Raw genomic sequence first — 23,195 nt, forward strand, 5'->3', positions numbered from 1 at the left:
AACTGTTAACTTACAGGGGAAGGGAGAAGAGGTGATACAGCAGGGGAGTGCCTCAGGAGGAGTGCTCAAAAGGAATGCAAGCTTAAACAAACAGCCTCTAGAGGCCTCAACAGTTCTGCTTGTTAAGGACTTCAGGATAAAACTAAGGTACAATGGCTTGCTAATAACAAGAGAGAAAAACACTTATTTTACCTACAAAGCAGACACATTTAAAACAAGAAAACTTGCTGTGAAAGTAAACAATGAAGTGTGGAGAACTCTGATTTCTAAACCAAGTTACTGAAAGCACCTAACAGGAGAGTCTGATCTAAAGAGTAAAAGAACCAGAGAGCATCTAATATCCCCCCCAGTGCTGCTGCTTTAAGCCATGGTTTCCCCACCTGTAACAAGCAGATGCAGTCGTTGTCAGGAATTAATGACATAAAAAGCATGATAAGAAGTACTACAAACTACTAACTAAATGTTAGTAGCACAGAATGGGGGAGAGGGAGCCCAGGCATCAGAGGTAGATGCTAGCACTCTCCAGGTATGCTATCTTCCATTACTTAATTTCTTTGAGCCTCAGGGCTCAGTTTCACTACAAGTGTAAAAAAACATAACACTATCTCACAGGGTTACTGTGAGAATTATGACATAGCTGAAGCACCCAACCCAATGGCTCCACTAAATAGGCATTCAATAAACACTAGCAAAATACATAAACAGGTAGATAAAAAGATGTGTAGGCGATAATGACCAAAAAGGAAATTTTATTGTATTAGAAAAGAGAAAGTTATCAAGTTTCTTATGCAAGTATTACCATAAGGAAAGAAGTAGCACATAAAGAAAATCAACAGTAATTAGAGCAGCAGGTGGCCTAGCTAGTTCCACCTCAGGAGAAAGTCTGGAGAAAAGTTGGGTGAGAACCTAAGAATACTAGAGGAAGCAGTTGGGGTAGATACAAAAGGGTTAAAGTGGGCTTGAGAGCTGGAGAGCTTAGCAAACTTAGACCTTTTATGGCATTTGCTATGTCAGGATCACTGTCACTAAAAACATAGTTATGTCTACAGATCATCACCGTCTCCCTTGTTCCTTGTTACCATCACTGCAATAAGACCCAGAACAAGGTGAGTGGGCCTTGAAAGAGATGGGGAGACAGGGAGGAAGGGAGCATGGGAAAGAGAGAAAAAGGGAGGGAGAGTCCAGAGCACTCACTACAGTCATCCCTTGATATCCCTGAGGGACTGGCTCCAGGACCCCTCTCCTCATGCAGATCCCCAAATCTGTGGATGCTCAAGTCCTTTGCATCAAACGGCATAATACAGCCAGCCCTCCATATCTGCAGATGCAGAACCCACGAACGTGAAGGGCCGACTGTACTAATTTGAAGACATCTATATTAGCTCCATGACAATTTGGTCATAACCCCAAATCTCTGAAGCAAACCAAAAATGTCAATGAAGGAAAAAACAAAATTAATTAACAAACTATATCAACTTCCCATGTATTTAAAATAAAACCTTGAAAGAAGCTTACACTCACTAGCCTTAGGCACCGTAACAGACAAACTTCAAATTCAGCCTGCCTCAACCCCCAACGTACCTCAACTGACTTACCCACCTCCACTGGTGCATGTTTTCCCACGCCCGTGTCTTAGTTCCTTTCAGCCCCAATAACTACCCTGCCCCATATATCACCGTCTTCCCCAAATTACAATTATTTGAAAGTAAAATTATTTTTCTACATACAAAACTCAGACAAAATTATTAAAACCAACGGGAGTTAGTTCCAAGATTGTTAAAAAAAAAAATAGCAATCTTGCTCATAGCCATATTCAATATAAAGTACCTGGGGAAAGCCTAAATGAAAATGTGAAGAGCCTATGTGAAGAAAAACATACTACTTAACTGCCCTTTTTGTGGTTTCAAATTTGTAAAGACAAGGAAATAAGGAAGGAGAGGAGGGACACAGTCAGTGGGCTCTCTAAGCCTAGTGGGAAGGGAAATTGTACACCCTCTCTGAAGCCTAATGTGCACAGGATGAATCAAAGCTTGGGAACCAATAATGTCTCTTCTATACGTAATCATAGCTTCACATGAAGGTTTATGTTCAAGTACACCCCTGACAGCATTATATATATATAAAGGAAAAAAAGAAACTAATCTGAAAATCCAACTTTAGGGGAATGGTTAAATGAATTATCCTATATCCATTAACTGGGATTCTATGTCAGCATTAAAATAATTTGTAGAAGGTTATTTAACAATATCAGAAAGTGTTCATTATCTATTAAGTAAAAACACAGTTTTCACAACTATCCATGAAATATAATCTCAAATTTATATATATGTATATATATATATACATATATATATGATTGGTAGAAAATATAACAAAATACATTTATTTGGTATTTTTATTTTCTATACATTTCTCTAGTTCCTAAATATTAAACAATAGGTGTGAATTATTTTTATAAACAGGAAAGTGCTTTTTTTTTTTTAAAGGAATATGTTTTTAAATGCCATCTGTGATTTTCGAACTCAATGGGAACTGTCCTCTGAAACTGCATAGTGTTTGGTTCATTTCTTTTACAGCACTAACTACATGCTGCCTTGATGTTTTAATTATATGTGAGACAGTGATTTTTGTAAGGGTAGGAATTGAGTTTTATTAATATATTTCTCAGTGTGCCCCCACTTAAATCGTCATTAAATATCCATAAAACAAATGCGTGAATGCACGGCAGATGGTGAATAAATTTATGTTGATGGGCTGCTTAATTACAATGGTTAAAAAGACTATCTGTGGATAACAATTATATAATATGAAGTTTTCTGAAAAGCTTTTCTGTATTCTCAAGGAAAAGCAATAATAAATAAATAAATAAAAATAAATATATTGATACATGTATATATATGTTAAAAACCACATTCTGGGGCTTCCCTGGTGGCGCAGTGGTTGGGAGTCCGCCTGCCGATGCAGGGGACGCTGATTCGTGCCCCGGTCCGGGAAGATCCCACGTGTCGCGAAGCGGCTGGGCCCGTGAGCCGTGGCCGCTGGGCCTGCGCGTCCGGAGCCTGTGCTCCGCAGCGGGAGAGGACACAGCAGTGAGAGGCCCGCGTACCGCAAAAACAAACAAACAAAAAAACCACATTCTGATACTGATCTCTTAAAAAAAAAAAAAAACCTCAATCCTGATATGGACACTTTTTTTTTTAACACAGTAAGTTCATGCTTTGGCATTCACCCCAGTTCCTAACATAAAGCAATTACAGATAAAATATCAAGGTCAAAAAACGAGGTCAACATCCCAGTAAACCTGAAATGGTATAGAAATACATGGTAGCTGGTAGTCACTGAAGCTCTGGGTCTGCTGTCTAGAAAGCAGCAGAGGAAGCCAGGAGTTTAACACATTACTGACCAGGGGATTTTGGCAGAAACACACGCCTGTGGCTGTACTACGTCTCCAGTCAAAAGTGGGTTTAACAACTGAGGATAACAAACTAAACCAATTTATGCAAAAACACTCCTCCCTCAGCAACTAAAATCCAGCTAAACTTTTCAGTTTGCTTAAAAAGTTAAATAAATACATTTTAAAAAATGAAAAAAGAACAGGTTAGCTATGAAAAACAATGAGAAATTTTGGAACTGATAAATAATCTTAGAATTAAAAGTGTAACAGATGGGATAGAATCTAGATAGGCATCGTAAAGCAGCAATTAGAAAACTGGAAGACAGAACTGAGGTATTCACGCATAAGGTAGCAAAAAGACAAGAGGATAAAAGCACAAAAGACGTGTTATAAGAGACACGAAAACCAGAGGCTCCAACACTTGTCTAAAAGGAGTTTCAGCTGAAAAGCACGGTGGAGAAACAATATTTTAAGAGATAACAGCAGATCATTTTTCAAATTTGAGGAAAGACCTGAGTCTTCAGATGGACAACACAACACTCTGCCTACTGAGTAAAATCAAGATAAATCCAAATATAGACACACATCGTGGTAAAACTACAAAACATAAAGAATTCAGAGATGATCTCCAAAGAGAGAAACATTATCTACAAAGGAAGAAAGTATCAAAAAGAGGTCAGAAAGACACTGGTATAATGTAGGTCAAAAGTATTGTTGGAAAATAACTGTTATCCTAGAATTGTACACCTGACTAATCTTGTTACAGAATGAGCTCAAAATAAAGATATTCTCAGACATGTAAAGTATATACTTCTCAGTGATCCCCATTTAAAGAGCTGTTAAGGGATGTGATCTCAAAATATAAATTAGCAAATAAAAATACAGGATACCCAGTTAAATTTGAATTTCAGATAAACTAATACTTTTAAAATACATGTCCCAAATTATTTGCTGTTTATCTGAAATTCAGATTTAACTGGGCATCCTATATTTTACCTGGCAATCCTACCACAAAAGAAAACATGAACCCACAAAGCAAGCAGAGGACACAAGAAACAACGCTGAGTGCAAAAACTGATACAGTGTCAGTAAATTCATTTTACTATTAACTGTACGAAAAAGACTATTTACATTAACCATACCTTTGAAGATAATTCTAAAATGATAACTCTTCTCTAAGCCACAAATCCATTTTCTTTTAAATGTGCAAGAAGTTGTCATAATGGCCTTTGGACATTTCTATGTTAAAAGAAGTGTAAATCCAACAGCTGTTCTCCCAGCATGTATCACAAAGCCCGTTATATTACAAATGATACATGCAATATATTACAAATGATACATGCAATTAATCATAAGAAACATAAGAAATTTGTCTTAAAATTAGGCATCACTTCATCTCATCCTACCTGTCTGTTTTAACCCAACACTATGCCATAGGCCACATTCTTTTCTCCAGCCAAGTCAGTTTTCCTGAGGGTCTCTCCTGTACTTTCTAGTCCCCTCAAAGCACTCAAAGACCAGTGTTCCTCTATGTGTTCACCATACTCCATTCACAAGCAATTTTTTGACGATCATTAAGACGTCTGAAATGTAAGCTACAGTCCAGACAAGCTCTTCATAACCAAGAAGTTCCATGTACAGCTTCCTTATATGGATTATTAACCAAGATTGGTGAGTTTCACTTAATGACAGAGCTACGCCCCTGAAAAAAACACTGCATTATCTTTTCTATGGTCTGAATACAATTCAGTTTTAGATGCACATCGGGGCACTTTCTATCAAAAAGGAGACCTGCAGTGACAGTTTTAATAGAGTATTACTGTCTTAGTGTATCTGTGTTGTAAATGTATTTTATTAAAGCAGAATAACCAGTGTAATAAAATAATGCCAAAAGAAAGTTATGTGGACAGCTCTTTCGTACTTGCTTTAACAGGCTCATCTGGAGGCAGCTGAAATTCAGCTAGATGGATGAGTGAACAAAGCAAATCACATCCTGCTGATTCAAACTGATTTAATTACACTAAATCCAAAGGGCAAGACCAATGTCTTATTCATCATTCATCACATATCCTCAGTCTGTAGCTCAGGAGTGCTCCACCAACTAATGTTTGTGGATTATGGAATATTTTTTAAAGATTTCAAAATTATTCTCGAAAAAGGAATATGCATACACTGGATTCTAAAAGTGTAGACGTCTTCTAGCTATGTATTTTGGCATTGCCCGCAGCACCTCTGCACATGCTAAAAATGTAGAAAACAGTAGATTGATTAATTTACAGTTATAAAATCAAACAGGTAAGTGATTTTAGCATATCAAGAGATATTTGCTTTTAATAAAAGATTTCACTGAAAAGACTGGTCCCCAAGTAATTTCAGAACCCAATTCTAGTTTTAAAAGTTAGATTTACACCTCATTTTTAAGAACTCATTTATTTCATGGCAAAGTTATGGGCAAATGACTAATCAAAATGCAGGGAAGAAGTATGAAAGTAGGAGTTCCTATGATCATTTCCATGAGGTACTACTTCATTTAATTCTAGTTCTACATCAAAACTTTAGAATAATAATCAAATGACAAAAGCTGCTCTAGATCCACCAGGAAATTTAATTGTATTGTTTGTTATGATAAATGAAGCAAATTATAACAATTCCATAACGTTGAGGGTAGTGAGGCAAGGTTTTAGAGCTCCATGTGTTTACATGTAATAAATCATTCCTTTGAAAAGATAATTGTAGCACCACTAGAAAGGAGGGGGAAAAAGAACCCAACTTTTAGGGCAATTATTTGAAAGCTCCTGAAATTAACTTGTGAACAGTTGGTTCTTTGTTATGGAGTGGCCATTATGAAAAGTTGTTTCAGGACATTAATTCACTTAGTTGAAGGAAATAATGTAATTCTAGTTATTAATCACTTTAATTTTAAATGTGCTTTGTAAACTGAGAAGACATTAAACTCCAAGAACAATGTGGAATGCACAAGTAATTAGATGGTTAATGGGCTTTTTTTGAAAAACTGCAGCATAAAATCAAAAGGCTTCAAGGCTCTAGGAAAATCCAAGTGTATATATGTAATGTGAGAAAGTTCTACCCAATTTTAGTGACCAATAATATCACCAAGGGAGTGAACTTAAGCCCTTCTCTCAAAAGCAATTTCAATAGATTCATATTATTTTATGAGTCAATCTTCTCTGTAGTGTAATTTATCTGTGCCTTCTTGAGGCACCATGAAACAGAATTTTCTGTGATACTTCACTCCAGAATTCACGCCAAAAAGTACAACACTGTTTTGCAAATATCTTCCTGAGACAGACATAAGCCAGGATTTGGCGTTACTGAACGTCAGTGCAACTGACTGAGGTGGAACCATTTGATATGCTCAGTATGAACAAAACTTGCTAAAGGTCACTCCATACCGGCCAAACCAGAAGAGGAAAAAACAATAAAACCTCAAGGAATTATTTAAAGGATTCTCCACTTTATTTTGCTAAATGAGATGGCAAATGATTACCTGCAAATTTTCACTCCCACTTCTACAGTGGTATTTTTATGAATATGAACTGTTAGAACCTTGAACCAGCCAGTGGAAGGAATATGTTAGATAACCACCCTTTCTTATTAAACAAAACCAAATTGACATTAATTGCTTTGACTTCTACTCGTTCTCAAAACAGATGGCATATCGTACCTACATTAGTAATACTTCACAGATATATATAAAATTGGTAAAGGAGGTCATACTGCAGACAGAAACAGAGGTGGCTTGGGAGTTTAATCCTAGCTGGGCCTCTTAATTATCTGTGTGACCTTGGACACTCTCTGTCTCTCTGTTTCTAACTAGGATTCTTAAGGTCCAAATCCCACCCCACCCCGAGAAAATAAGTATATTCTTCATCATTTGACATTCAGAGAAATTAGGAGCATCTGACATTTCTGGAAAGTATCTACCAATTAGCCATGTAGGATTAGGATGGTGAAGGATAAATAAGGATCCTCCTCCTTCTACAGCTTAATGAAGCAACCAGATATGCCTGATCAAGGGGACACTTCAGGAAACTACATGTCTAAAAATTGTGCGACAGACCAAAAAGTAATTTCCCTCTTCTCATGCACAACCTCTGTCCTTGGTGACAGAGTAATACTGGCGTCAGAGTACTGGAATGAACCTACAGAGTTATTTAACATTATGTACTGCATAGGATAGAAAGTCCCTGTAGCATCCCAAGCCAATAGTTATTAAGGATCTGCTGGATCACCTCTAAGTGCTGGAAGCTCAGTACTTCCAAAGGTGTTTCATTACAGTGATGGGGAACTCTAACCCACAGAAAAGGTTTGCTTGCAGTTGTTGTAAATATGCCTCCTTATAACTCCATTCTATTGACTTTGGCCTTTGAAGCAACTCATAAAAGTCTTGTTTTGTAGGAAAGTTGATCAAACATTTATTTAAAGCCATGTTTGTAAGGCAGCCATTACATTTCTCTTCGATCTCAACTTCTCTAGGCTAAACACCCTCATGTTTAACACCAGGCCCTTCACAAGCCTGGCTGACCTTATTAGCCGAAAGATAATGAACACCAAATACCCAAACCCCAAATTCAGTCTGACTGGCAGAGTACAAGGTCATTACTTCCAATGCCCTGCTCATTCTGCTTCTACTAACACATCCTCATAATGGGCTAGGGCTTTTCATGTATATTTTTATCCAAATCTGTGAAACAACTTGGTTTATACTGTAGAATATACATTTAGCCACCTATTCATTCTTCCGTCCATTTAATTCAACCTTCCATCCATATAATATGAACTTTTAATAATATCTTAAATTCTACTGATTCTTACATAATGTTAATTAACCCATTACTCCCATGTACCTAGCAGTACTACAGGTTTGCAGATGTTTCTCAAAAAGCACCCTGGGCAACCTCTCCTTTGCCAACATTCTTTCATCTAGGATGAGGGCTTATAATATTTGAAGGCAAAACTTTTTAAAGACATGGTATATCTATGTGCATTTCAAAAAAAAAGATTCTTTTTAAGTCAGTAAAAGCTCTACAAGTCATAAAAGTTAAACAGACACAGTATTATAGAGACAATTTACTTGAGAAAATTCTCAGGTAATTAAGATATTCCTTTGACACGAACCATTTTAATAGGGATTAATCTATATATTGTTAACATTACCTAAATCTACTCAGCCCTATAAACACATACTGGCCAAGAAGAGAGAGCCTGAAACCACAAGTCCAAGGACATGTGCTGTGTTTTGAAATGGATTTTCGTTCAATAAGACTCTTGGAGTCTCTTTCAACATTTATTCCAAAGTACACATAAGTTACTAACACCACCACCTTCATCCTAGATGCGTACTGGGAAATGAGCAGCATTAAGTGGGCACCTCCCAAAGTAACTGAAACGAATTTGCTATCATATATGGATACTAAACTAGGCACTGGTAAACGTGAGTTACAACTTCAGCTCTATTTAGCCACAGGAAAGTCATTTAACCAGTCTGGGCTTGAATATCCTCACTTGTAAAGTATAGACACTGAACTGGATGATTTCTGAAGGTCCCTTGACTGTATGTTTCCATATACATTGAACAAAAGCACTCAGGGCTGTCAACAAACACATGAAAGGATGCTCAACATCACTAATGATTAGAGAAATGCAAATCAAAACTACAATGAGGTATCACCCCACACCAGTCAGAATGGCCATCATCAAAAAATCTACAAACAATTAATGCTGGAGAGGGTGTGGAGAAAAGGGAACCTTCTTGCACTGTTGGTGGGAATGTAAATTGATACAACCACTATGGAGAACAGTATGGAGGTTCCTTAAAAAACTAAAAATAGAACTACCACACGACCCAGCAATCCCACTACTGGGCATATACACTGAGAAAACCATAATTCAAAAAGAGTCATGTACCACATGGGCTTCCCTGGTGGCGCAGTGGTTAAGAATCCGCCTGCCAATGCAGGGGACACGGGTTCAATCCCTGGTCCAGGAAGATCCCACATGCTGCGGAGCAACTAAGCCCGTGTGCTACAACTACTGAGCCTGCGCTCTAGAGCCCGCAAGCCACAACTACTGAGCCTGAGTGCCACAACTACTGAAGCCCGCGTACCTAGAGCCCATGCTCCACAACAAGAGAAGCCACCGCAATGAGAAGCCTGTGTACTGCAACTAAGAGCAGCCCCCACTTGTCGCAAATAGAGAAACCCGCGTGCAGCAACAAACACCCAATGCAGCCAAAAAAAAAATAAATAAATTTATTTAAAAAAAACAAAACAAAAAACCCAAAACGAGTCATGTACCACAATGTTCACTGCAGCTCTATTTACAACAGCCAGGACATGGAAGCAACCTAAGTGTCCAGCAACAGATGAATGGATAAAGAAGATGTGGCACATATATACAATGGAATATTACTCAGCCATAAAAAGAAACGAAATTGAGTTATTTGTAGTCAGGTGGATGGACCTAGAGTCTGTCATACAGAGTGAAGTATGTCAGAAAGAGAAAAACAAATACCGTATGCTAACACATATATATGGAATCTAGAAAAAACCAAAATGGTTCTGAAGAACCTAGGGGCAGGACAGGAATAAAGATGCAGATGTAGAGAATGGACTTGAGGACACGGGGAGGGGGACGGGTAAGCTGGGACGAAGTGAGAGAGTGGCATGGACATATATACACTACCAAAGGTAAAATAGATAGCTAATGGGAAGCAGCCGCATAGCACAGGGAGATCAGCTCGGTGTTTTGTGACCACCTAGAGGGGTGGGATAGGGAGGGTGGGAGGGAGACGCAAGAGGGAGGAGATATGGGGATATATGTATATGTATAGCTGATTCACTTTGTTATAAAGCAGAAACTAACACGCCATTGTAAAGCAATGATACTCCAATAAATACGTTAAAAAAAAAAAAAGCACTCAGGGCATTTCACATTTAACTACATAGTTTTACCCTATTGACTAAGAAATGTGTGTTTGCTCTGATATTTAATACCTGAATACTTCAAGGTAGCCAGAAATAGTCTGATGAAAGAAAAAAGGGGACTCTGCTGCCCAATCATATGTCAGTAAAGAAGTAGCACTTCTAGGTCCATGTATGTGCTCACATGCACACACACCCACACGTGGACAGGAGGTGACTAGCGTGGAGCCCACAGAGGGCTCCGTAATGTAATCCCAACTCTCCTGGATTTCATCACAAATAGACAGAAGGGGGAAAAGTTCCATAAAGTTTAAATGGCAGTGAAGTAATTCTAGCAACAACACACTAAATTTCTATTTCCCAAACAGAGGGAGCAAGAGGTGGTTCTCTGTGTAACCTTCACATGCTGGGCTAATGAACAAAGCATGGCAAAACAACTCAGGTTTCTCAAAAGCCAAACAACTGTTGAGCTCATACACCAATGCAGTCAGTTAATCTTACCTTGACAAAAGGTGTTGTTAACCCGTTTATAACCCTGTAGACATTCCATCATTTGATTATATCCATGATAAGCTGTAAAGAAGAAACAGTTATGTTACATGCTTAGTTTAAATTCTTAAAACCCTAAACTACTATATGTGGTAACCAAAGCCATATAAAGCATCAGTGATCTTATTTCTAAGATACCAACCCAAGGTATATGCATTTCTTTCACATTTTCCTTGTTTTTCAGTATACCTCATATTTTGCAACAGACATAAATCTCAGTTAGTTGTCAATCTTGATTATGTTAGTTCAAAGAATCATAAGACTTCTATATTTTCTTCCAATTAGTGATTATTTATTACCAAAAAAAAAAAAATCAATTCCTCCCCAATGATTAACTACAGGCAGTTGAATTTTCTTATAAATTCAGAGAGGGTGACTACACATCCTGGTCTGCCTCAGACAACCCTTGGTGATACCTTTGATCCAGCAAAGTTCATCAATAGCACGCCATTTCACTTTTAAAAGTGTCCCAGTTTAGACAATAAATTGTATGCTCGCCTCATTTACAGGCTCACATATTCCAGTGATGAGCTGATTCTTTATACCATGAAGCTGGGAAGAATAGAAGGTGAGGACAGGAAGCTGGGAGAGGTGAAGGGCTGCTCTGATCAGTTGTATGGTTCATCAACTCAGAAAACTCATCAACAATACAAATGTCGCGGTCACCAATTTATCAACAAAATCCTAGTCACTGAAATTCTGACATCCTAACGTGATACCCGAGAACCTTTCTGGCATAAGTTCTGGGACCAAGTTGACCTAGGTTCAAATCTTGGCTCTGCCACCTTGGAAGACAAGCTTCCTGGGTTTCAAATGGAATTCTGTACAATGGGAGTATTCCCATCTACTGAGCAGGTCAGGGTTGTTGTGGAGTTTAGAGATAATTTATTTTTTAATAGAGTACAGACTCTCTCATGAAATTATTTGCAGATTTAAAATTACGTTTTCACAGTAAGAACTGATCAACAATGCAAGGTCCTTCTGTATGTGGCTAAACAAAAACTTCAAAACATTAAATAAGAGCCACCTGAAAACTGAATTTTGAACTACTTTGAGTGAAAAAAAAAAAGGCATGGAACACAGAACCCAGTGTCTAAAGCCAAGGAAAGTCCGCTCTTTTCCAAAACGAGTATGATTTAGATTAGTACCAACCAAGGCAAGTTTGTTAAACAACACAGGAAGAATGTGACCCTGAGTGTGTTTCTTGGGAGTGAGTCACATCGTAGGACGGCACAAAAGGAGTAAATGTCAAGATGTTAATAGTTTACTTCATTCATAATCTGCGTTGCTCTTCGTGAAACAGAATCAATGTCTTCAATTTATACGTTAGGCGAGCCCATATATCATCTGATTTTCATCAGCATTTAGTTAAAAGTGATAGCAACTTTGTACTTTCTCATGTTCTACTTAAATTATCATATTAAGATATAAAAGCATATAAAGCAGTGAATTTATCTCCATATGATAAAATTCTAGATAGAAAATGATAGAAGGTCAGGAGTTAGGGATTAAAAAACAAAGCAAAACAGAAAAACACAACAGTATGATTCCCTTTACTCTTAACTTCTGTCCCTGTCTTGCAACGCTGGGATTTGGAAATAAGAGGAAAGAGAAAAAGCTAAATAAGCAAAAGATACACAGAGAAGGGGAGAAATGGAAAAGAAAAATAAGAGATAAAATGGAAAAAGTATTAGTGAACATAAATGTAGCCCCAAAACCAAGCTGTAAGAATTGGACTTCTTTCCTCAGCCCTTAGACTTAGCAGTGGGAAACATACCACCCATCACAATATTCCTGAAGACAAACTTACCCAAAAATGAAGGGAAGACATTTTTTAAAAGGCAATGCTTCTTCAACATTTTAAATATAGACTCGTTTCATGATCCATAAGACTCCACAGCAAATGACAGAGCTGGAGTCAAACTCTAGTCTACCTAACTCGAAACTCCATGCTCTTGAAATCATACCAGATGTCCCCTAGATGTCCCTTCAGTCAGGTTGCCACAATAATTTTAGGCAGATGGATCTTTCAGTGAGGCAGGACCATCACACTCAACCCACTTGCTGGGAATTCACATTGGTAATCATTACTGAAACTCAGAGAAAGTCCACTGGGGACAATGTCTCGGTACTGAATGTCTTTATTTACGTGGTTTTTTTCCCTCCCTATGTGAAGAATTCATTAATTATCAGAAACTTTAGTAGGTGTTTCCAAAAATTATTCCTCTAAAGGAAGATAGGAGCAATTATCAAGAAAATAAGTGAAATTAATGTAGACATCAAAAGATTTAGAGAACATGTAAGTCTGAAAGACAAGGAAGAGAGACAATTTATTTAAAACAAATTACGATGGTGATGGAAGAACAGTATGTAAGACAGACCTATGGAGCAGTGATTCTAAAATGGCAGATTCTAGATTGAACAGGTTTAAAAGGCAGTTGAGAATATCAATCAAATCAACAGACGTTTAAAGAAGGGTAAATAAAACTTAGCCAATTGAAGCCAATGAGAAAATCCTTGCAGCATAAACTATTTAAAAAAACTATAAAAATCTTCAGTAACACAAAGCAAAAGATGATGAAGAGAAAAACATCACTTGTTTTCTTGGCAAAAACACGCCGAATAAGAGGAAAAAAGCTCAACTTAAAACAAGTTACCTCTGGCTTTCTGAAAAGTATTAGAAAAATAGTGAAAAAAGTAATAGAAAGATGTACATCTGGATTTATTCACTTCAACAGGTTCTGAACAACAAATTTTATAGACTAAATGCATGTGGGTGTCAACAGAGATTCACGTCACGAAAATGTGATAGTTTAACAGTAGCAACTAAGAGGAGAAGGAGAAAAGCACTGTGTCCTAGTGACTGTAAGTTTCTCTTTCACAAATCAGCAATCATTCGTTTCTCCATTTTAGCTTTTCCTTTCAGTGAAATTTGAAAACCTATAGTGTAATAAAAACTACAAGAGAAGTCGTGGATATTAATAAAAATTTCATTTAAGGAATGTAATTTAAGAAATAGCAACTGCTCTGACTTTTTATAGGGTTTGGAAATTTAATTATCATTTTAAAAGAGATCTTATTTTTCTTTCACCTCAGAAAATAGAGCCTACTTATAGCACATCCCCTTTCTAAGGACTTTTTTTTTTTTAAATAAGTAATCCAGCTGGACGAGGCAACTGATAACTGTGTCTATGAATAAACAGAATCCATGTGAAAGCTTTCTCAGACTTGCAAGGTTTCTGAAAATGCAACTTATCACACCACGTTCTACAATTCAATGCGATTTCTTTGAAGTCTAATGTTGTCTCACCATTAAAACCGTAATCATAAGGAAACAGATACGTTACATTAACCTGCAAAGGAATGATGATACGTCACTTACACGGCTTCTTGGGGCATTTCTGGCATTTATGAAAGCCCCAGGAGGTACCCACGGTTCCACAGCAGTCCTCCTGCTTTGAAAGGCCAGGAAGCGCTTTGCCACACTGCAATGATGAGGTGTGAAATACAAAGGTTAATTGAATGCAGGATGCCCAGCTCCAGAGCACTGCTGTGCTTCACAGCCACATTATAAAACAGTTCCCTTGTTATTGACACAGAACGGGGCGGCGGGGGGTAGGGGGGTGGCAGGGGGACCTCTAAAACCTCAGAACAAAACACCAGCACACAATATCGCACTCAAGTAAACATGCATATTTCCAAGAGCTCCTTGGCATTTTTAGGGTCTTCAGAAAACCTGTCACTGTTCAGAGCACTTTATAAAACTTAACTCTCCAATGTCACTTCTTCCTTAGTAAGAACCTCAAAACTTAAAAGATAAACTTTTTATAGATAACTAATAAGAACCTACTGTATAGTACAGGGAACTCTATTCAATACTCTGTAATGATCTATATGGAAACAGAATCTAAAAAAGAGTGGATATGTGTATATGTGTAACTGACTCACTTTGCTGTACAGCAGAAACTAACACAACATTGTAATCTACTATACTCTGATTAAAAAATTAATTTAAAAAATTTTAAAAATTAATAAAAGATAAACTTTTTAAATTTGAGGTTTAATTGTCTGTTGAAATCTCTGCCGTGGACACTCAGGGAACAGGGCTGTAAGGGTGAGGCATGTACAGAGACCTTGAGGATGTGGCACAGACCCCACCTAAAGAGGCCATTGGTCCTCCTGTAACACCAAGGCCTGGGCAGGGACAGGATATGATCACGGGCTGAGCCAGATCAGCTCTGGACAAAAGGCTCCAGGCACCCTGACCCAGGGAAGTCAGCCAAGCTAGGAAGGTGCTGGCAGGTTTAAGTCGGGCCAGCAGGCAGAAGAGCCAGGCGCAGAGGCCACCTGAGCAACACGAGTTGACAGATGTGAAGATCCATCTCATCTTATGGTCAACCGAGGTCAGAAGAGGCTGAGAGGCAGGATCCTAAAGTTAGACCAACTCAGTGGGGTTGGGAAGGCTCTAGGACAACAGATTCTGCTCTGTGCACGGATCTGGAGGCCAGCTGTGCAGGAAGGGCCACCTGACTCCTCATCCCTATTGTGCAGGCTAAGCCCACGCCCCAGATCTAAGGGGTCCCTCTGCCTCAGTCTCTGTAAGATTCTCCAAATGGTTTCCAGAGTCATCTTTCCAAAGACAAGTCTGATCACATCACTCTGAAAACCTTCAGCGACTCTCCACTGTCTGAAGACTGCAACCTCCCTAGCATGATACATGGGACCTTCCTGTTCTCACCTTAGACAATCTTTCTCTCTGTCCCCTTCCACCTCTCTACATCCATTCTTCAGGCACACCAAAGGACTCCTTATCTTCTGTACAAACTGCGTTTCCAAAAGTTTCTCCTCTCTGGAACGCCCTTCCTTCTTCTTTTGCCTTGAGAAACGTTCTTTATCCCTTAATCCCCAGCCCTGCAGAACCCTCACCACAAAGCCTCCTCCCTCCTCAATTTCAGCAAGTTCCTCCAACCATCCCCTCTACTCCGGGGCACTTTCTACACAATTCCACTGCTTCCCCTACGCTTTTTAATTAAACACACAGATGTATCTTATTTATATCCCAATACACAGTACACATTGCAAATAAACGCTCAATAGAAGTGGAAGAAAGGAGCAAACAACCTGAGGAACTAGGAAACCAACAAACTAGTTGCCATCCATTCAAGCAAGCGGTGGTTCTGGGAAAAACCATGGAAATTAGTAAACTCGCCCAGGCTAGCAAGCAGAACTCAGGGACAAAAAGCTGGGGCAGGTGGTGACTCGAAGAAGGGCAGCAGTGAGTAGACACCAGTCACCTGGCAGGCCTCCAGGGACAGCGCTGCTTTCCCACCAGGTCTACCCATGCAGCATTCCCAACGAGGCTCTAAGTAACTACATGTCCCAATTGTAAAACAAAACCAGAGAAGGCTCAGCTCAGCTAATGAAGTTTTTGTTACATCACAGCTTTGAATTCCTTAGGTTTTTGTGGTTTTTAATGATTTCAACAGGATGTTGTATGCTCTCCAAAAATAGTGTATGATAAGCAGGAGGAGGGGAGGGGGGAAAGGGGAAGGGAGTGTGAACACTTGTACAAAATGGAGAACCTGAGGGAAGAAGAGCGCACACTGGCTGGATTGAGGTAGCTCCCAGACTCCTTTAGCTTAATCACAGAAGGCTTAAATCTAAAATATGAAGCACGGAAGAAAGAACAGTGCTCCAGGCATAAGACTGGAAGCAAAATGATTATGTTAAGAACACAGAAGGGCTTCCCTGGTGGCACAGTGGTTGAGAGCCCACCTGCCGATGCACGGGACACGGGTTCGTGCCCCGGTCTCGGAGGATCCCACATGCCACGGAGCGACTGGGCCCATGAGCCATGGCTGCTGAGGCTGCGCGTCCGGAGCCTGTGCTCTGCAACGGGAGAGGCCACAACAGCGAGAGGCCAGAGGTGTCTACTGTTGCAGTCCACTGCCAAAATTTGCTTATGGTTTATTTCCAGTTTTATCAGTCAGACTTACATAGGACACCAGTGCACATCCCATGTAGTCCATTCTTGTCACAGGCTCTCTAGGTTCTTCCTTTCACCAAGCAAAACTCTCAACACTTGCCGATTTTATATGCTCTAAATTTTAGTAGCAGTTAAAATCCAATTTTCACCTTGGATTCTGAGAATGTTTTATTTGGGAAGGCAAAAATAAATCATTTTTCCTGACCAGGCCTCCAAAAACGTACAAGGTTTTCATTACAGGATTCAGGCTGCTTTATCCCATGGCCTTGTTTTGCGGGTCCACCTCCAAGAGCAGCTCAAGCCATCCAAATCGATTAAATAAATGGCAGCGTAGGTGGTACCATGACACTGTGTGTTCTTCTCAAAACTGGGTCTGCACAGTATGAGGACAGACTGCAAGGGATGAAACCAGGCTTATAACAAGGCACAAGGTTTCATGTACGCCCCTTTAGTTATTTAACAATGCAGAGACTTCAACGTGTAGCTAGAAACTCCACCTGAGACATCTTTGTGGCCAGATGAGGGCTCTCACACAAGAGACTACTCAGCACCACTACGTCTTACCTGGATGTAGGAAGCATCTAGAGTAAAAGAAGGTAGAGAAAGAATCTCCCCTCCACACCAAAAGGCCACATTGGAGACAACCACATTGAAAAGGATGTTAGAATCCGGGATGACCTTCTCTCAGAATGGAAGATTCTACTTCTCCATGAGACATTATCACATGGACACAGGCTGACTCTATTGAACCACATTTTTATTCCCAGATTAAAGTGATTTTTACAACTTAAAAATACAAACGAGAGAGGGCAGATAGCAGAATAAGAACTACAATCCTGCAGCCTGTGAAAAAAACCCACTTTCACAGAAAGACAGACAAGATGAAAAGGCAGAGGGCTATGTACCAGATGAAGTAACAAGATAAAACCCCAGAAAAACAACTAAATGAAGTGGAGACAGGCAACCTTCCAGAAAAAGAATTCAGAATAATGATAGTGAAGATGATCCAGGACCTCAGAAAAAGAATGGAGGCAAAGATGGAGAAGATCCAAGAAATGTTTAACAAAGACCTAGAAGAATTAAAGAACAAAAAAACAGAGATGAACAATACAATAACTGAAATGAAAACTACACTAGAAGGAATCAATAGCAGAATGACTGAGGCAGAAGAACGGATAAGTGACCTGGAAGACAGAATGGTGGAATTCACTGCTGCAGAACAGAATAACGAAAAAAGAATGAAAAGAAATGAAGACAGCCTAAGAGACCTCTGCGACAACATTAAATGCAACAACATTCACATTATAGGGGTCCAAGAAGGAGAAGAGAGAGAGAAAGGACCAGAGAAAATATTTGCAGAGATTATGGTGGAAAACTTCCCTAACATAGGAAAGGAAATAGCCACCCAAGTCCGGGAAGCGCAGCGAGTCCCATACAGGATAAACCCAAGGAGAAGCACACCAAGACACATAGTAATCAAATTGCAAAAATTAAAGACAAGGAAAAATTACTGAAAGCAGCAAGGGAAAAACAACAAATAACATACAAGGGAACTCCCATAAGGTTAACAACTGATTTCTCAGCAGAAACTCTACAAGCCAGAAGGGAGTGGCATGATATACTTAAAGTGATGAAAGGGAAGAACCTACAACCAAGATTACTCTACCCAGCAAGGATCTCATTCAGATTCGATGGAGAAATCAAAACCTTTACAGACAAGCAAAAGCTAAGAGAATTCAGCACCACCAAACCAGCTCTACAACAAATGGAAAAGGAACTTCTCTAAGTGAGAAACACAAGAGAAGAAAAGGACCTACAAAAACAAAAACAAAACAATTAAGAAAATGGTCATAGGAACATACATATCGATAACTACCTTAAACGTGAATGGATTAAATGCTCCAACCAAAAGACACAGGCTTGCTGAATGGATACAAAAACAAGACCCATATGTATGCTGTCTACAGGAGACCCACTTCAGACCTAGGGACACATACAGACTGAAAGTGAGGGACTGGAAAAAGATATTCCATGCAAATGGAAATCAAAGAAAGCTGGAGTAGCAATACTCATATCAGATAAAATAGACTTTAAAATAAAGAATGTTACAAGAGACAAGGAAGGACACTACATAATGGTCAAGGGATCAATCCAAGAAGAAGATATAACAATTATAAATATATATGCACCCAACACAGGAGCACTTCAATACATAAGGCAACTGCTAACAGCTGTAAAAGAGGAAATCGACAGTAACACAATAATAGTGGGGGACTTTAACACCTCAATTGCTCCTATGGACAGATCATCCAAAATGAAAATAAATAAGGAAACAGAAGCTTTAAATGACACAATAGACCAGATAGATTTAGTTGATATTTATAGGACATTCAATCCAAAAACAGCAGATTACACTTTCTTCTCAAGTGTGCACGGAACATTCTCCAGGATAGATCACATCTTGGGTCATAAATCAAGCCTCAGTAAATTGAAGAAAACTGAAATCATATCAAGCATCTTTTCTGACCACAACGCTATGAGATTAGAAATGAATTACAGGGGAAAAAAACGTAAAACACACAAACACATGGAGGCTAAACACTATGTTACTAAATAACCAAGAGATCACTGAAGAAATCAAAGAGAAAATAAAAAAATACCCGGAGAAAAATGACAATGAAAACAAGACAATCCAAAACCTATGGGATGCAGCAAAAGCAGTTCTAAGAGGGAATTTTATAGCTATACAAGCCTACCTTAAGAAACAAGAAAAATCTCAAATAAACAACCTAACCTCACACCTAAAGGAACTAGAGAAAGAAGAACAAACAAAACCCAAAGTTAGCAGGAGGAAAGAAATCATAAAGATCAGAGCAGAAATAAATGAAATAGAAACAAAGAAAACAATAGCAAAGATCAGTAAAACTAGAAGCTGGTTCTTTGAGAAGATAAACAGAATTGATAAACCATTAGCAAGACTCATCAAGAAAAAGAGGGAGAGGACTCAAGTCAATAAAATTAGAAATGAAAAAGGAAAAGTTACAACAGGCACTGCAGAAATACAAAGCATCCTAAGAGACTACTACCAGCAACTCTATGCCAATAAAATGGACAACCTGGAAGAAATGGCCAAATTCTTAGAAAGGTATAGCCTTCCAAGACTGAACCAGGAAGAAACAGAAAATATGAACAATCCAATCACTAGTAATGAAATTGTGATTAAAAATCTTCCAGCAAACAAAAGTCCAGGACCAGATGGCTTCACAGGTGAATTCTATCAAACATCTAGAGAATAGCTAACACCCACCCTTCTCAAACTCTTCCAAAAAATTGCAGAGGAAGGAACACTCCCAAACTCATTCTACGAGGCCACCATCACCCTGATACCAAAACCAGACAAAGATACTACAAAAAAAGAAAATTACAGACCAATATCACTGATAAATATAGATGCAAAAATCCTCAGCAAAATACAAGCAAGCAGAATCCAACAACACATTAAAAGGATCATACACCATGATCAAGTGGGATTTATCCCAGGGATGCAAGGATTCTTCAATACATGCAAATCAATCAATGTAATACACCACATTAACAAACTGAAGAATAAAAACCATATGATCATCTCAATAGATGCAGAAAACGCTTTTGACAAAATTCAACACCCATTTATGATAAAAACTCTCCAGAAAGTGGGCATAGAGGGAACCTACCTCAACATAATAAAGGCCATATACAACAAACCCACAGCAAACATCATTCTCAATGGTGAAAAACTGAAAGCATTTCCTCTAAGATCAGGAATAAGACAAGGATGTCCACTCTCACCACTATTATTCAACACAGTTTTGGAAGTCCTAGCCACAGCAATCAGAGAAGAAAAAGAAATAAAAGGAATCCAAATCAGAAAAGAAGAAATAAAGCTGTCACTGTTTGCAGATGACATGATACTGTACATAGAGAATCCTAAAGATGCTACCAGAAAACTCCTAGAGATAATCAATGAATTTGGTAAAGTTGCAGGATACAAAATTAATGCACAGAAATCTCTTGCATTCCTATAAACTAATGATGAAAAATCTGAAAGAGAAATTAAGGAAACACTCCCATTTACCACTGCAACAAAAAGAATAAAATACCTAGGAATAAACCTTCCTAGGGAGACAAAAGACCTGTATGCAGAAAACTATAAGACACTGATGAAAGAAATTAAAGATGATACCAACAGATGGAGAGATATACCATGTTCTTGGATTGGAAGAATCAATATTGTGAAATGACTATACTACCCAAAGCAATCTACAGATTCAATGCAATCCCTATCAAATTACCAATGGCATTTTTTACGGAACTAGAACAAAAAATCTTAAAATTTGTATGGAGACACAAAAGACCCCGAATAGCCAAAGCAGTCTTGAGGGAAAAAAACAGAGCTGGAGGAATCAGACTCCCTGACTTCGGACTATACCACAAAGCTACAGTAATCAAGATAATATGGTACTGGCACAAAAACAGAAACATAGATCAATGGAACAAGATCGAAAGCCCAGAGGTAAACCCAGGCACCTACGGTCAACTAATCTATGACAAAGGAGGCAAGGATATACAATTGAGAAAAGACAGTCTCTTCAACAAGTGGTGCTGGGAAAACTGGACAGCTACATGTAAAAGAATGAAAGTAGAACACTCCCTAACACCATACACAAAAATAAACTCAAAATGGATTAGAGACCTAAATGTAAGACCGGACACTATAAAACTCCTAGAGGAAAACATAGGAAGAACACTCTTTGACATAAATCACAGCAAGATCTTTTTTGACCCACCTCCTACAGTAATGGAAATAAAAACAAAAATAAACAAATGGGACCTAATGAAACTTAAAAGCTTTTGCACAGCAAAGAAAACCATAAAGACGAAAAGACAACCCTCAGAATGCAAGAAAGTATTTGCAGATGAGTCAACGGACAAAGGCTTAATCTCCAAAATATATAAACAGCTCATGCAGCTCAATATTAAAGAAACAAACAACCCAATCCAAAAATGGGCAGAAGACTAAACAGACATTTCTCCAAAGAAGACATACAGATGGCCAAGAAGCACATGAAAAGCTGCTCAACATCACTAATTATTAGAGAAATGCAAATCAAAAGTACAATAAGGTATCATCTCACACCAGTTAGAATGGGCTTCATCAGAAAATCTACAGACAACAAATGCTGGAGAGGGTATGGAGAAAATGGAATCTCTTGCACTGCTGGTGTGAATGTAAACTGATACAGCCACTATGGAGAACAGTATGGAGGTTCCTTTTAAAACTAAAAATAGAATTACTATATGATCCAGCAATCCCACTACTGGGCATATACCCTGAGAAAACCATAATTCAGAAAGACACATGCACTCCAATGTTCAGTGCAGCCCTATTTACAATATCCGATAGCCAGGTCATGGAAGCAACCTAAATGCCCATCGACAGATGAATGGATAAAGAAGGTGTGGCACATATATACACTGGGATATTACTCAGCCATGAAAAGGAACGAAATTGGGTCATTTTTAGAGATGTGGATGCATCTAGAGACTGTCATACAGAGTGAAGTAAGTCAGAAAGAGAAAAACAAATATCGTATATTAACGCATAAATGTGGAACCTAGAAAAATGTCACAGATGAACCGGTTTGCAGGGCAGAAATTGAGACACAGGTGTAGAGCACAAACATACGGACACCAAGTGGGGAAAGCAGTGGGGGCGTGGGGGGGGTGATGAATTGGGAGATTGGGATTGACATGTATACGCTGATGTGTATAAAATTGATGACTAATAAGAACCTGCTGTATAATAAAATAAATAAAATGCAAAAATTTTAAAAACAAAAGAAAAGAAACAAAAAAAAACAAATGAATTTCTCCTATGTGAATCATTCACCACATTTTCAGAGAAAGCCTGTCTCTCATTGCAAGGCATATCTTATTAGAAATCCAGAAGAAATGCGCTAACTTTATAATCCAATATTTAGCTATTTCAAGTCAGAAAGAAAAATCTACCCTGTCCATCGATCAATGTGATAAAGCTCCTCAAAAAGTTCCCACAACCTCTGGCTGCAGATAGGGGACGCTCTAACCCCACATGTCCCTTCTATGATTCAGCAAATGTATGACCCACCTAGAGGTGTCCAAACAGAACAAGGAAGGTTCTGGCAACTGGGTCCTGTGAGTATCAACTGAAGAAAGTAGAGATAATAAGACAGATGGCAGAGTTCAGATATGTTAAACAAACTTGCTGTTTGAAGTTAGCTGCATGGTGAAGGTATTAGCAGGA

At 38.6% G+C, this 23,195-nt stretch overlaps 1 protein-coding gene across 12 annotated transcripts in view; it reads right to left on the reverse strand.

Moving 5' to 3' along the window:
- Positions 1–23,195, reverse strand: part of LTBP1 (latent transforming growth factor beta binding protein 1) — a 461,631-nt gene that overhangs the window by 166,148 nt on the left and 272,288 nt on the right. For all 12 annotated transcript variants that reach the window (XM_060026845.1, XM_060026844.1, XM_060026842.1 and 9 more), the window contains 2 exons: positions 14,270–14,372; positions 10,840–10,911 (listed from right to left, as the gene is read on the reverse strand). In XM_060026845.1, the coding sequence (XP_059882828.1) occupies positions 10,840–10,911; positions 14,270–14,372 (175 nt within the window). The remainder of the gene's footprint in view (positions 1–10,839; positions 10,912–14,269; positions 14,373–23,195) is intronic.

The sequence above is a fragment of the Delphinus delphis genome, chromosome 12 (genome assembly GCF_949987515.2).
Source record: "Delphinus delphis chromosome 12, mDelDel1.2, whole genome shotgun sequence".
NCBI lineage: Eukaryota > Metazoa > Chordata > Mammalia > Artiodactyla > Delphinidae > Delphinus > Delphinus delphis.